Here is a 12,597-nt window from a genome sequence, read left to right as displayed (position 1 = left end):
ATATTTCCAACACATCTCAGCAAGAGTTAGAAAGAGAAATTCCATTTAAAATCACCCTAAATAATATAAAATACTTAGGAATCTATCTGCCAAGACAAACACAGGAATTATATAAACACAACTACAAAACACTTTCCACACAATTAAAACTAGGTCTAAACAATTGGAAAAACATTGATTGCTCATGGGAAGGATGCACTAACATAATAAAAATGACCATCCTACCCAAATTAACTTACTTATTTAGTGTTATACCTGTCAAACTACCAAAAAACTTTTTTACTGAATTAGAAAAATCTATAAAAAAGTTCATCTGGAAGAACAAAAGACCAAGAATATCAAGGAAAATAATGAAAAAAAATGTGAAGGAAGGTGGCCTAGAAGTACCAGATCTTAAACTGTTCTATAAAGCAGTGGTCATCAAAACAATATGGTACTGGCTAAGAGACAGAAGAGAGGATCAGTGGAATAGACTTGGGGTAAGTGACCTCAGCAAGACAGTGTATGATAAACCCAAAGAGCACAACTTTGGGGACAAAAATCTACTATTTGACAAAAGCTGCTGGGAAAATTGGAAAACAGTAAAGGAGAGATTGGTTCTAGATCAATATCTCACAACCTATACCAACATAAATTCGGAATGGGTGAATGACTTCAATATAAAGAAGGATACTATAAGTAAATTAGGTGATCACAGAATGGTATACTTGTCACATCTTTGGGAAAGGAAAGATTTTAAAACTAAGCAAGAGTTAGAAAAAAATCACAAAATGGTAAAATAAATAATTTCAATTACATTAAATTAAAAAGGTTTTGTACAAACAAAACCAGTGCTACTAAAATTAGAATGGAAGCAACAAATTGGGACAAAATCTTTATAACAAAAAACTCTAACAAAGGTCTAATTACTCAAATTTTTAAGAAACTAAATTAATTGTACAAAAAAATGAAGCCATACATGAATAGGCAATTTTCAGATAAAGAAATCAAAACTATCAACAAACATATGAAAAAGTGTTCTAAATTTCATATAGAGAAATGCAAATCAAAACAACTCTGAGGTACCACCTCACATCTAGTACATTAGCTAACATGACAGCAAAGGAAAATTGTGAATGTTGGAGGGAAAGTGGTAAAAATGGGACATTAATGCATTGCCAGTGGAGTAGTGAATTGATCTAACCATTCTGGATGGCAATCTGGAACTATGCTCAAAGGTCTATAAAAGACAGTCTGCCCTTTGATTCAGCCATACCACTGCTGGGTTTATACCCCAAAGTGATCATAGGGGAAAAGACTTGTACAAAAATATTTATAGCTGTGCTCTTTGTGGTGGCAAAAAATTGGAAAATGAGGGAATGTCCTTCAATTGGAGAATGGCTGAACAAATTGTGGTATCTGTTGGTGATGGAATACTATTGTGCTGAAAGGAATAATGAATTGGAGGAATTCCATATGAACTGGAATGACCTCCAGGAATTGATACAGAGTGAAAGGAGCAGAAAGAAGAGAACGTTCTATACAGAGACTGATACACTGTGGTACAATCAAACATAACAGACTTCTCTACTAGCAGTAATGTAAGGCTCCAGAGCAAGGCTGAGGGACTTATGAGAAAGAAAACTAGCCACATTCAGAGGAAGAACTGTGAGAATAGAAACACAGAAGAAAAATAACTGTTTGGACACATGGGTTGATGGGGATATTTTGGGGGATGTAGCTGCTAAATGATCACCCTCGTAGCACTTATCAATAATATGGAAATCGGTCTTAATCAATGACATATGTAAAACCCAGTGGAATTATGCATTGGCTATGGAGGGAGGGGCTGTTGGGGGAGAGGGAAAGAACATGAATTATGTAACCATGGGAAAATATTCTAAATAAAATATAGTAAGACGAACAAAAATAAAAAGAGGAAATATGGATGGTTTGTAGATGGGAGGAGCCAGGAGATAGAAAGAAGTTGGAAATAAGACCAAATGCATATGATAGTAGATACAATCATCTGAATGAATTGGATGGGGATGAGATTGAGAATATAGCAAATAGGGGCAGCTGGGTAGCTCAGTGGATGAGAGCCAGGCCTAGAGACAGGAGGTCCTAGGTTCAAATGTGACCTCAGACACTTCCTAGCTGTGTGACCCTGGGCAAGTCACTTGACCTCCATTGCCCACCCTTACCACTCTTCCACCAAGGAGCCAATACACAGAAGTTAAGGGTTTAAAAAAAAAACAAAGAAAAAGAGAATATAGCAAATATGTAGACTGGAGTGAAGGAGATAATGAGAAGAAGATTCTGAATGCTGTATGATAAAAAATAAAGGAAAAAAGGAATCTTTAAGTGAATGTCCTCATATTTTTTCCTGTGAAATATGAGGTGAAGTCCCAACCTTAAGGGTAGAAAGAATGGGTGCCATGAGAAGCTGGAAGAGAGATAAGAATGTCTTAAAGAATACTGGAATAACAAATTGACCAGTGTGAACAAAATGCTTGCCTTGCTGCAAAGAGAGCTGAGCAAGAGTTAAGATGAAATAATTTGTAGGAGACACAACCAAATATCTCAGCCTTCTCCCACGCTGGGCAATTCTTGGTTCACCAACCTAGGTCTCTGCCCAAATGACTTTTGTGTTGTTGGAATTGGCTCCAGTTGGACACTGTTCTTCTTTCTGGCTTGGTGACATGCCACGCAGATCCCTGCATACAAAGTATCTTGTCCTAGTGACTTGACCCACTCACTCTGTTACTTAGTTTGCTGGCCTGACATTGGCAGTTCAAAGCTTGCTTTTCTTGTTACTGAGAGTTCAGAGCTATCCACAGTTCAGCCATGTGCAGTACTGATGCTCCCAGGATGCAGCCCTCAGCAAGCTTTTATTACTTACAGGGCTTTGACTAAGCTGGTTATCTGAAACTGCAGTCTCTGCAGCACTGGAAATAGGAAGTGAGGACGGAGGGTAGAAGTGAGTTTTGATGTAAGCCCAGGACCTGTGCTTGGGTCTGCTAGTGCAGCCTCACTGCTGGTAATGTGGGACTAGAAGGGAGTGACCTCAGGGTTGGTTTATTTCCCTTCTTTTGGGTCCTTGTGTCTGACCATGGAAAGAGCTGAAGTTTTATCTTTGACACGTAATTTTTTTAAAACAGTCATGGGGCCTGGAGAAAATTTCTAGTACGCCATCTTGCTGATTGTGATTCTGAAGGTTGTTCAACAGGAAGTGAGTAGGATCAAATGAAGCAATTAGCAAAATTTATTAGAGAGGAACAAACCTTACTAGACTATAAGTTCCATTAGAGCTTATTCTTCTTTGTATCACCTGTAGAACCTTGCACTTTGTAAGCGTTCAATAAATATTAATTCACAAAATAATAAACCCAAAATTCTAGTGGTCCATAAAAACAAATGAAAGATCATTAGGCATCATTAGTATCTTGTAGTAATTGATAATCATATGCCTTTTAAAATAATTTTAATTTCCCCCCCAATTACATGTAAACATTTCCAACATTTTTCAAATAATATTCAGTCTCAAATTCTCTCCCTCTCTCCCTCCTCCCCAACCCCCTATACCTCTTGAGCTGGTAAGCAATCTGATATAGATTTTACCAGTACCATCATGTAAAACATTTTTCCATATTAATCCTTTTGTAGAAGGAAAATAAAGTGGAAGAAAAATTAAGAGAGTGAAAAAAGTTTGCTTTGGTCTGAATTCAGACTTAATTCTTTTTCTTTGGAAGTAGATGACATTTTTTATCATGAGTTTTTTGGGATAGTTTTGGATCATTTGTATTGCTGGGAATAGCTGTTATTCACAATTGTTCATTGTAGAGTATTCCTTTCACTCTACAATGTTTTCCTGGTTCTGCTCATTTCATTCTGCTTCAGTTCATGTAAATCTTTCCAGGTTTTTTTTTAAGATCTTCATGCTTGTCATTTCTTATGACACAACAGTATTCAATTACAATCATAATACTGTAATTTAGCCATTCTTTGATTGATTGGTATCCCCTCACTTTCCAAATTTTTGCTCACCACAAATAGAGCTGCTTTAAATATTTTTGTACTTATACATCCTCCCCCACCTTAAAAAAAAATCTCTTTGGGATACAAACCTAGTAACTGTAATACTGGGTCAAAAGGTTCGTACTGTTTTATAGCCCTATGGGGCATTCTCTCTTGAATGGAATCAGCTCACAACTCCCCCAACAATACATTTGTGTCCCAGCTTTCCCATATCCCCTCCAAATTTTGAATTTTCCTTTGCTGTCATAATAGCCAATCTGATAGATGTGGGGTAGTACCTTAGAGTTGTTTTAATTTCATTTCTCTAATTAATAGTGATTTAGAGTATTTTTTGCATGACTAAACAGAACTTTAATTAGTTTGAGAACTCCCTGTTCATACCCTTTGACCATTTATCAACTGAGCAATGATTGTATTCTAATATATTAACTTATTTCTCTATGTATTTGAGAAATGAGACCTTTATTAAAGAGACTTATAAAAATTTTCTGTCCCATTATGTTTACTGTGTATTACTTTCTATATTATTTATCTGTTTCATTTCTGACCTCCCTCTCCCCCAATTTGCCTTCTTTTCTATCAACTCCACCCCCTTCTCTTATCCTTTTCCTCTCCTACTTTCCTGTAGGGTAAGATAACTTTTTTTTTATTCCTTTTTTTTATTTTTTAGAAAATTTTTTCATGGTTACATGATTAATTTTCTTTCTCTTCCCCTCAAACCCCATCCACCCACCCACCCATAGCTGATGCATATAGCTGACTGGGTTTTATATATGTCATTAAGACATTTCCATATTATTGAAGTTGCACTGGGGTGGTTATTTAGAATTTACATCCCAAATCATATCCCCATCATCTCATGTGTTCAAGCAGTTGTTTTTCTTCTGTGGTAAGATAACTTTCTATACTTAAATGATTATGTATATTCTTCCCTCAGTGAACCATTTCTGATGAAAGTAAAGTTCACATGCTCTCCCTACCTCCCCCATCTTCCTTTCCACTGTGAAGTCTTGTTCATGCATCTTTTATGGCAATAATTTGCACCATTCTATTTTTCTCTTTCCCCTGCTCCCAATGCATTGCTTTCTTCTGCCTTAATTTAAATTGTTATATCATCCTATCATATTCAACCCATACCCCTCCCTCTATGTATACTCCTCCTAATTGCCTTAATAAAGACAAAGTTCTTTAGCATTACGAGAATCATTTTCTCATGTAGGGATGTTCACAGTTTAATCTTATAAAGTTTCTTTTGATTTCTCTTTCTTGCTTATCTTTTTATGATTGTCTTAAGTCTTATATTTGAGAGTCACATTTTTCCATTCAGCTTTGGTCTTTTCATCATTGAAAATCCTAATTCATTGAATATCCATTTTTGCCCTTGAAGGATTATGCTCAGTTTTGCAAGGTAAGCGATTCTTGATTGAAGTCCTAGCTCCTTTGTCCTCTGGAATATTCCAGGCTCTCCTATCCTTTAATGTAGAAGCCTTGAAATCTTCTGTTATCCTTATTGCAGCTCCACAATATTTAAATTGTTTCTTTTTGGCTATTTGCAATATTTTCTCTTTGACCTAGGAGTTTGGGAATTTGATTATAATATTCCTGGGAATTATCGTTTGGGGATCTCTTTTAGGAGGTGATTAATGGATTCTTTTAATTTCTATTTTGTCCTTGGGTTCTAGATGATTAGAGCAGTTTTCCTTGATGAGTTCTTAAAATATGACGTCTAAACTCTTTTTGATCATTGCTTTCAGGTAGTCCAACAATTCTTAATTATCTCTCCTAGATTTATTTACCAGGTCAGTTGTTTACCCCATATGTCACATTTTCTTCTATTTTTTCATTCTTTTGACTTTGTTTCTTGATGTCTCATGGAGTCATTAGCTTCCACTTACCCAATCCTAATTTTTAAGACATAATTTTCTTGACTGAGATTTTGTACCTCCTTTTCCATTTGTACTTCCTTTTCCATTCTAATTTGTAAAGAGTTCTTTACCTCAGTGAATTTTTGTATCTCTTTTTTCCAAAGGCTACTCTGTCTTTCAAGAAGTTTTTCTCTTCAGTGCATTTTTGTATATCTTTTTCCGTTTGGCTAATTCTGCTTTTTAGTGAGTTCTTCTCTTCTGTATGCCTCTTTTGCCAGTTGGTATATTCTGTTTTTTAAGATATTAAATTCTTCAGTATTTTCTTGTGCCTCCTTTACCAAGCTATTGACTCTTATTTCATGATTTTCCTATATCACTCTCTTGTATAAACATGTCTTGTATAAGAAAGTAGAAATAGGAGAAGAAGGCAGAGATTCGGGTTAAGGGAACTAGGAGTAGAATGTCCTGCTTTCAGCTAGGAGATTAGAGAAAACTTCCTGGAGGAGGTGATACCTAAAGAGCATATATATATATATATATATATATATATATATATATATATATATAAACAAATCCTGGAATGCCTGATTTATCCATCATTGCCAGAACACATTCCAAGGGTATCATATTCTCCCCTGCCTTTATTTTCCAATATTTAAATATTTCTAGGAGCTGCAATTTTGTCTCAAGGACTCTTCCCTCCCATCACAGAGATCTTGACCCTTCCTACCCCTACTCCCCTTCTCCCATGACTCAATAGAGATGTCCTAAAACTTCATCCTGTTGTAGCCACTGTGGGGCTGTCATGTGAATAGCACTGTTCTCTGGATAGCAGACCCACTCTCCATCTTTGGAACTATATTGAAGCCTATTTAATTTGGGAGAATGTGGGAGGCCAATAAGAGAAACAAAGTCTCAAATAGATATTTTTATCTAGACAGGTTGGGCTATCTAAGATAAAAATCTGAGATTCCATTTTTGACCCCTTTTGTGATCCAGACCTTTGTTTTAGAAAGCAATATAGTCTTACTAGAAAGCTTTAAGTTCTTAGCAAACCAACAGTCAAGAGGTTAACATTATCCCCCTTGGTCAGAAATGCAGCTGCTTGTCAAGCCAAGGTAGAAACCTCAGTTTAGCAGGGGCATTTCACCCCTGAGAAAAGTATTCCTAGACTTAGCTTGTTGATAATCACGTAGCTGAAAGTCCAGCCTGGTTCTTATCTTCACCTTGAAGCCTCTTTGTATTGTCTATGTTGAAACTGCAATTCTGTGCAGCCATAAATCTTTCTCTGTGCTTTTGGGTGAAAGGGAGCTTGTATTTCATATATAATAAACTTGTGACTCAGTGGCACTTTGGAGAAGCAGCTATGAGTTAACAGTCAAAAACAGTTTTTCTTCTATCTCCCTTACTTGATTTTTAAAATCCTTTTTGATCTCCTCCATTAATTATTTTTTGAACTTGAGGATTTTAATAATTGGAGGTTTTGGATGCAGTATTTTTGACTTTGTTGCCTTCTTCTGAGTTTGAATCTACTATCACCAAAATAACTTTCTATATTGAGTTTCTTTTTTGTTGTTGTTGTTTGCTCATTTTTCCTGCCCTTTTCTTTTAGTTTAAAAAACTCTTAAAAGTTGGGCTTTGTAACTATGGTGATGGGAGCACTGTTCTAAGCCTCAGGTTCTTTTTGGCACTGGGAATCTATCTACTTTCAGTTTTTTCAAGGTAGTATGATGTAAGGAGAATTATGTTTAATACTCTCCCTGCCTGTGTTGTGGCCTGTGAGTCACCCAAGAATCTTTTTACCTCTTGGAACTGTGACCAAGATCCCTACCTCTCTGTGGCAACCAGTACTAGTGTGTGTTGGTGCCCCTCCTCCTCTACATATGCACTCCAGGGTTGTGAGCAGGTTCTGTATATGAGCAATGCGACAAAAGTCTTGTACTAAGAGCCAGCAAAGGGTCCCTTATCTTCTGAGTGGTTGTCTGATCCCTCCCTAGCCCCCTTATTATCTGTGGCTGCTGCTTCAGCTGGGCCGAAGCCTGTTGCCTCAGTGGTGCCAGATTGGGTGCCCTGGGGTGCAGTAGATCCCTCATGCTGGCCTTCCAAGTTGTTTTGGTCTGAAAAATTACTTCTCTTTGTCTTTTTTATGGTTATGTTACTCCAGAATTCCTTTTGTGGCATTTTTGTCATTACTTTTCGGGGGTGGGGGGGGGGCGGAGGGAGAGACTTAGTAGAAACCAGATGGATCCCTGTACTTTCTCCCATCTGCCTTTTTACAAAAAAAAAAAAAATCCAGATCTAAGTGAAAATTTCCTGTACCAACGTAGATCTCAGGTATCCATGGCTGCAAAGCTGACCTATTAACTGTGCTATGCTGCTTCTTTTGCCACACATACATGCAGGACTTAAACAGGTATATACTAATGAATCAATCCCTTTTCTATGACATTTTGATCTTAGCCTCTGGTCTGTTCAATTACTAGTTTGTATTAACAAGTATAATTCAGATGCTAATAATGAAAATTAGTAGGCAGTATGGACTAGCTGGACAATCCTTAAGACATTACAAATATGTTATTTTGGTTCTCATATAAAGTAAGAATGTATATCATGTTAAAATATTTGTAAGTTGGTTAATGTTATGCAATCAGTCCTAATATCTATGTATTAGAAAATACTTTTATGGCATAACATGAGTATAATTTTGTTTTGATAGGTGGTGCATTACAAAGAACATTGATTCAGAAATAAGAAAGGCCTGAATTCAAATCCAGAATTACATACTTATTAGCTGTGTGATGCTGGGCAAATCACTAATGGTGGTTTGCTTCAGTTTCCTCATTTGTAACATGGAAATAATATAGCACTTACCTCCCAGGGTTATTGTGAGGATCAAGTGATGTAATAATTGTGCCTGGCACATAATAAGTACTATACGAATAATACGAATGGTAGCTATAATCATCATTATTATTTCATAAATGATTTTTTATTCTTTTAAGGAACTGGGAAGCAAAGGTCATTTTGTGTAGAAAATCACAACCAGGTGTGGAAATAAAACAGATGACTTTTAACCCAAAAAACTGGCGTCAGCTATGTTTATCCAGTGAAAATTATATAGCTGTCTGGAATATTGAAAAATGTGACAATGATCATTATTTGAAACCAAAGTAAGTATCATGAAAATAAAACATCATTTCCTTGTGGCAATATATACTGATCCTCATCATTGTCTGGTTTCCAATGTTATATAGTGATGCTTTCCTTTACAGGTGCCATATCCACATGAATATTTCATTTAAAAAAACAAAAATTAATTTTTTATTTTAACATTCATTTTTATATTTCTAAATGTTTATTCCAATTAATTAGAGAAAGTACAAATCCATGAATTGAGAATGCAATTTTAAAAATAGAAAAAGAACAAATTACATACCTCCAATTAGACCAAATTGGTAATCCTACCACTCAAAGGTGAGATTAATAAAACTGAATATAAGAAAACCCTTGAATTAAAAAAAAACAACTAGTTGTTTTTATGAAAAAAAATCAACAAAATAGATATACCATTGGTTAACACAATTTTTTTAAAAGGAGAAAAGAAAACTAAATCACCAGTATCAAAATGAAAAAGTAGAATATACCACTAGTGAAGATGAAATCAAAGCAATTACTTGGAGCTATTTTGCCTAATTCTATGCCAACAAATTTAATAATGAATGTGAAATTGAAGAATACTTACAAAAGTATAAATTGTACAAACTATCAAAGGAGGAAATAGAATATATTAATAAAGCTATTTTAGAAAAAAAAAAACTGAACAGTTCGTAAGTGACCTTCCTAAGAAAAGAGCATCAAGACCATATGGATTTACAACTGAATTCTTTCAAACATCTAAAGATGAACAAATTATAATATAAATTATTTGAATTAATAAGCAAAGAGTCCTACCAAACTCCTTTTGTGAAACAAATATGGTGCTGATACCTTTATAAACTAGGAAGAGTATAAAGAAAGAAAATTACAAACTAACTTCATTAATGAATATGGATGCAAATATCCTAAATAAAATGCTAGCTAGGAGACTACAACATTATATCACAAAGTTTATACATTGCAACCAAGCAGGATTCATGCTACACATTTAGGAATGGTTTAGTATAAGGAAAATTATTAACATAGTTGATTATATCAATATCAAAAGTTACAAAAAATGTAATTAATAGATTCTGAAAAAGGTTTTGAGAAAGTACAAAACTCATTTCTCTTAAAAAACATTGGAAAAGGGGCAGCTGGGTAGCTCAGTGGATTGAGAGTCAGGCCTAGAGACGGGAGGTCCTAGGTTCAAATCCAGCCTTAGACACTTCCCAGCTGTATGACCCTGGGCAAGTCATTTGACCTACACTGCCCACCCTTACCACTCTTCCACCTATGAGCCAATACACAGAAGTTAAGGGTTTAAAAAACATTTAAAAAAAGATTGGAAAATATAGGTATAAATGGATTTTTTCTTAAAATGATAAGAAGCATCTAAACCCATCAGCAAGTGTTATTTGTAATGGGGATAAGTTAGAAGCTTTCCTAATAAGATCAGGGCTGAAATAAGGATGCCCATTTATCACCAATATTATACAATATTGTATTAGAAATACCAGCACTAACAATAAGAGAAGAAAAAGAAATTAAAGGAATCAGAATGGGCAAAGAGGTAATAAAACTCTCTCTTTTTGCAAATTATGTGATGGCATATATGAAAAAGCTAGAGATTCAACTAAAAAGTTAGCTGAAATGATCATTTTAGCAAACTAGCAGGATATAAAGTAAATCCACATAAATTATTCACAATTTTATAAATCAATAAAAAAGCCCTGCAAAAAGAGATAGGAGCAGATACCTCATTTAAAATAACCATAGCCACAATAAAGTACTTAGGAGTATGCCTGCCAAAACAACCTAGGAACTATATGCACATAATTATAAGACACATTTTATACAAATAACGTCAGATTTAAATAATTGGAAAAATATTCATTGTTCTTGGGTGGGCAGAACCAATATAATTAAAATGACAATCCTACCTAAATTAATCTACTAATTCATGCCATTCCAATTAAATTACCAAAACATTACTTTATTGGGCTAGAAAAAATAACAAAATTCATTTGGAAGAACAAAAGGTCAAGAATATCTAAGGAATTAGTGAAAAAATGTAAAGAAAGGAGGCCCAATAGTACCAGATACATACTGGATTATAAAGCAGCAATGATCAAAACTATCTGCTATTGGCTAAGAAATAGAAAAGTTGATCAGTGAAATTGAATAGACATACAACAAACAAGAGTAAAAGATTAAAGTAAATTTGTGTTTAAAAAAAGTTAAGATCTAAGCTTTCGGGATAAGAATTAGCTATTTGATAAAACTTTATTAGGAAAACTGGAAAAAATCTTGGCAGAAACTAGGTATAGACCAATAATTTTACCAATAAATTTACCAATAAAAATTCAAAATGAATTCATAATCCATACTTATTGGAAGGCAGAAGCAAATTAGAAATATACAAAACATGTTACCACATCAGATTTATGGATAGGAGAATTTATGAATTACCAAAAGATAGACAACTTTGGGAAAGGTAAAAGGATAACTTCAATAGCATTAAATTGAAAATGGTTTTTGGCCAAGATTAGAAGGAAAGCATAAAATTGGGGGAGAAATTTTATAGACAATTTCTCAGAGGTCACATATATAAAATATATAAATTTGTCAAATTTATAAGAATATGAGCCATTCCCCAGTTGAAAAATGGTCAAAACATATGAACAGATAGCTTTTGGATGAAGCAATTAAAACTCTATATAGTCATATAAAAAATGTTCCAAATTATGACTGATTAGAGAAATGCAAACAACTCATAAAATATTATGTCTATTGGACTAACTAAAATGTCAAAAAAAATGACAGATTTGGAGTGGGTGTGGAAAGATGGAGAGACTAAAATAATGTTGGTGGAATTGTGAACTAATCTAATCATTCTGAAGAACAATTTGGAACTCTGCCCAGGCTATAAAACTTTGTATGCTCTTTGACGAAAGGATACACTATTAGGTCTGTTTCTCAAGGAGTTCTGGGTAAAAGGAAAAGAACCTGTATGGGGTTTCTAGCAGTAGACCCTGCCAGTAAAATAAACTCAGAAACTTGGAGTATAAGATAGCAGTTTATTCTTTTGCGAAAGGGACACTCCCCAGTTTTGGAAGGCCAAAGTATTGAATTTGAAGAGCCAATTTATAAAGTCTTCCAATCATAGAAAACCTTACCTCTCCCCCAATTCCCTCTTCCCATCCTTCCAAACTTTGTTTAGGTCAGTCTCCAACAGATAATAGGAGTATTCTTTGACACCTCCAAAAGATAAGGGAGTTCCTGGTTTGTGAGTTACCTTTGGAAGGAGTATCTTTGTCTCCAGAAGGAACTACTCAACCCTTTAAGGTCTTTGAAATTTAAAGTGGACAGGCCAAAGGTTTTGCTTTTAGAGAAGGGAGTTTTCTTATCCTAAAATGCCTAAAGGAAAATACTAACTTCTATGAAATATTGGGGTACAGGCTGAAAAAAACTTAAAGAAACACTTCCTATAAGAAAGACACATATTATATCCCACTCAAACCTGGATGTTCTAAAATATTTATATCCACTCTCTTCAGGATTGCAAAGAACTGGAAAT

At 34.8% G+C, this 12,597-nt stretch overlaps 1 protein-coding gene across 1 annotated transcript in view; it reads left to right on the top strand.

The window, feature by feature from the left end:
• The window catches only part of LOC123234246 (cilia- and flagella-associated protein 43-like), a 227,621-nt gene that overhangs the window by 12,762 nt on the left and 202,262 nt on the right, over positions 1 to 12,597 (top strand). Inside the window, exon 4 of the mRNA XM_044660173.1 lies at positions 8,885 to 9,052. Coding sequence (XP_044516108.1) covers positions 8,885 to 9,052 — 168 coding nt within the window. The remainder of the gene's footprint in view (positions 1 to 8,884; positions 9,053 to 12,597) is intronic.

The sequence above is a fragment of the Gracilinanus agilis genome, chromosome 2 (assembly GCF_016433145.1).
Source record: "Gracilinanus agilis isolate LMUSP501 chromosome 2, AgileGrace, whole genome shotgun sequence".
Taxonomy (NCBI): Eukaryota; Metazoa; Chordata; class Mammalia; order Didelphimorphia; family Didelphidae; genus Gracilinanus; species Gracilinanus agilis.
Note: the sequence above shows the minus strand (reverse complement) of the source record. Positions and strands in the feature narration are given on the sequence as shown.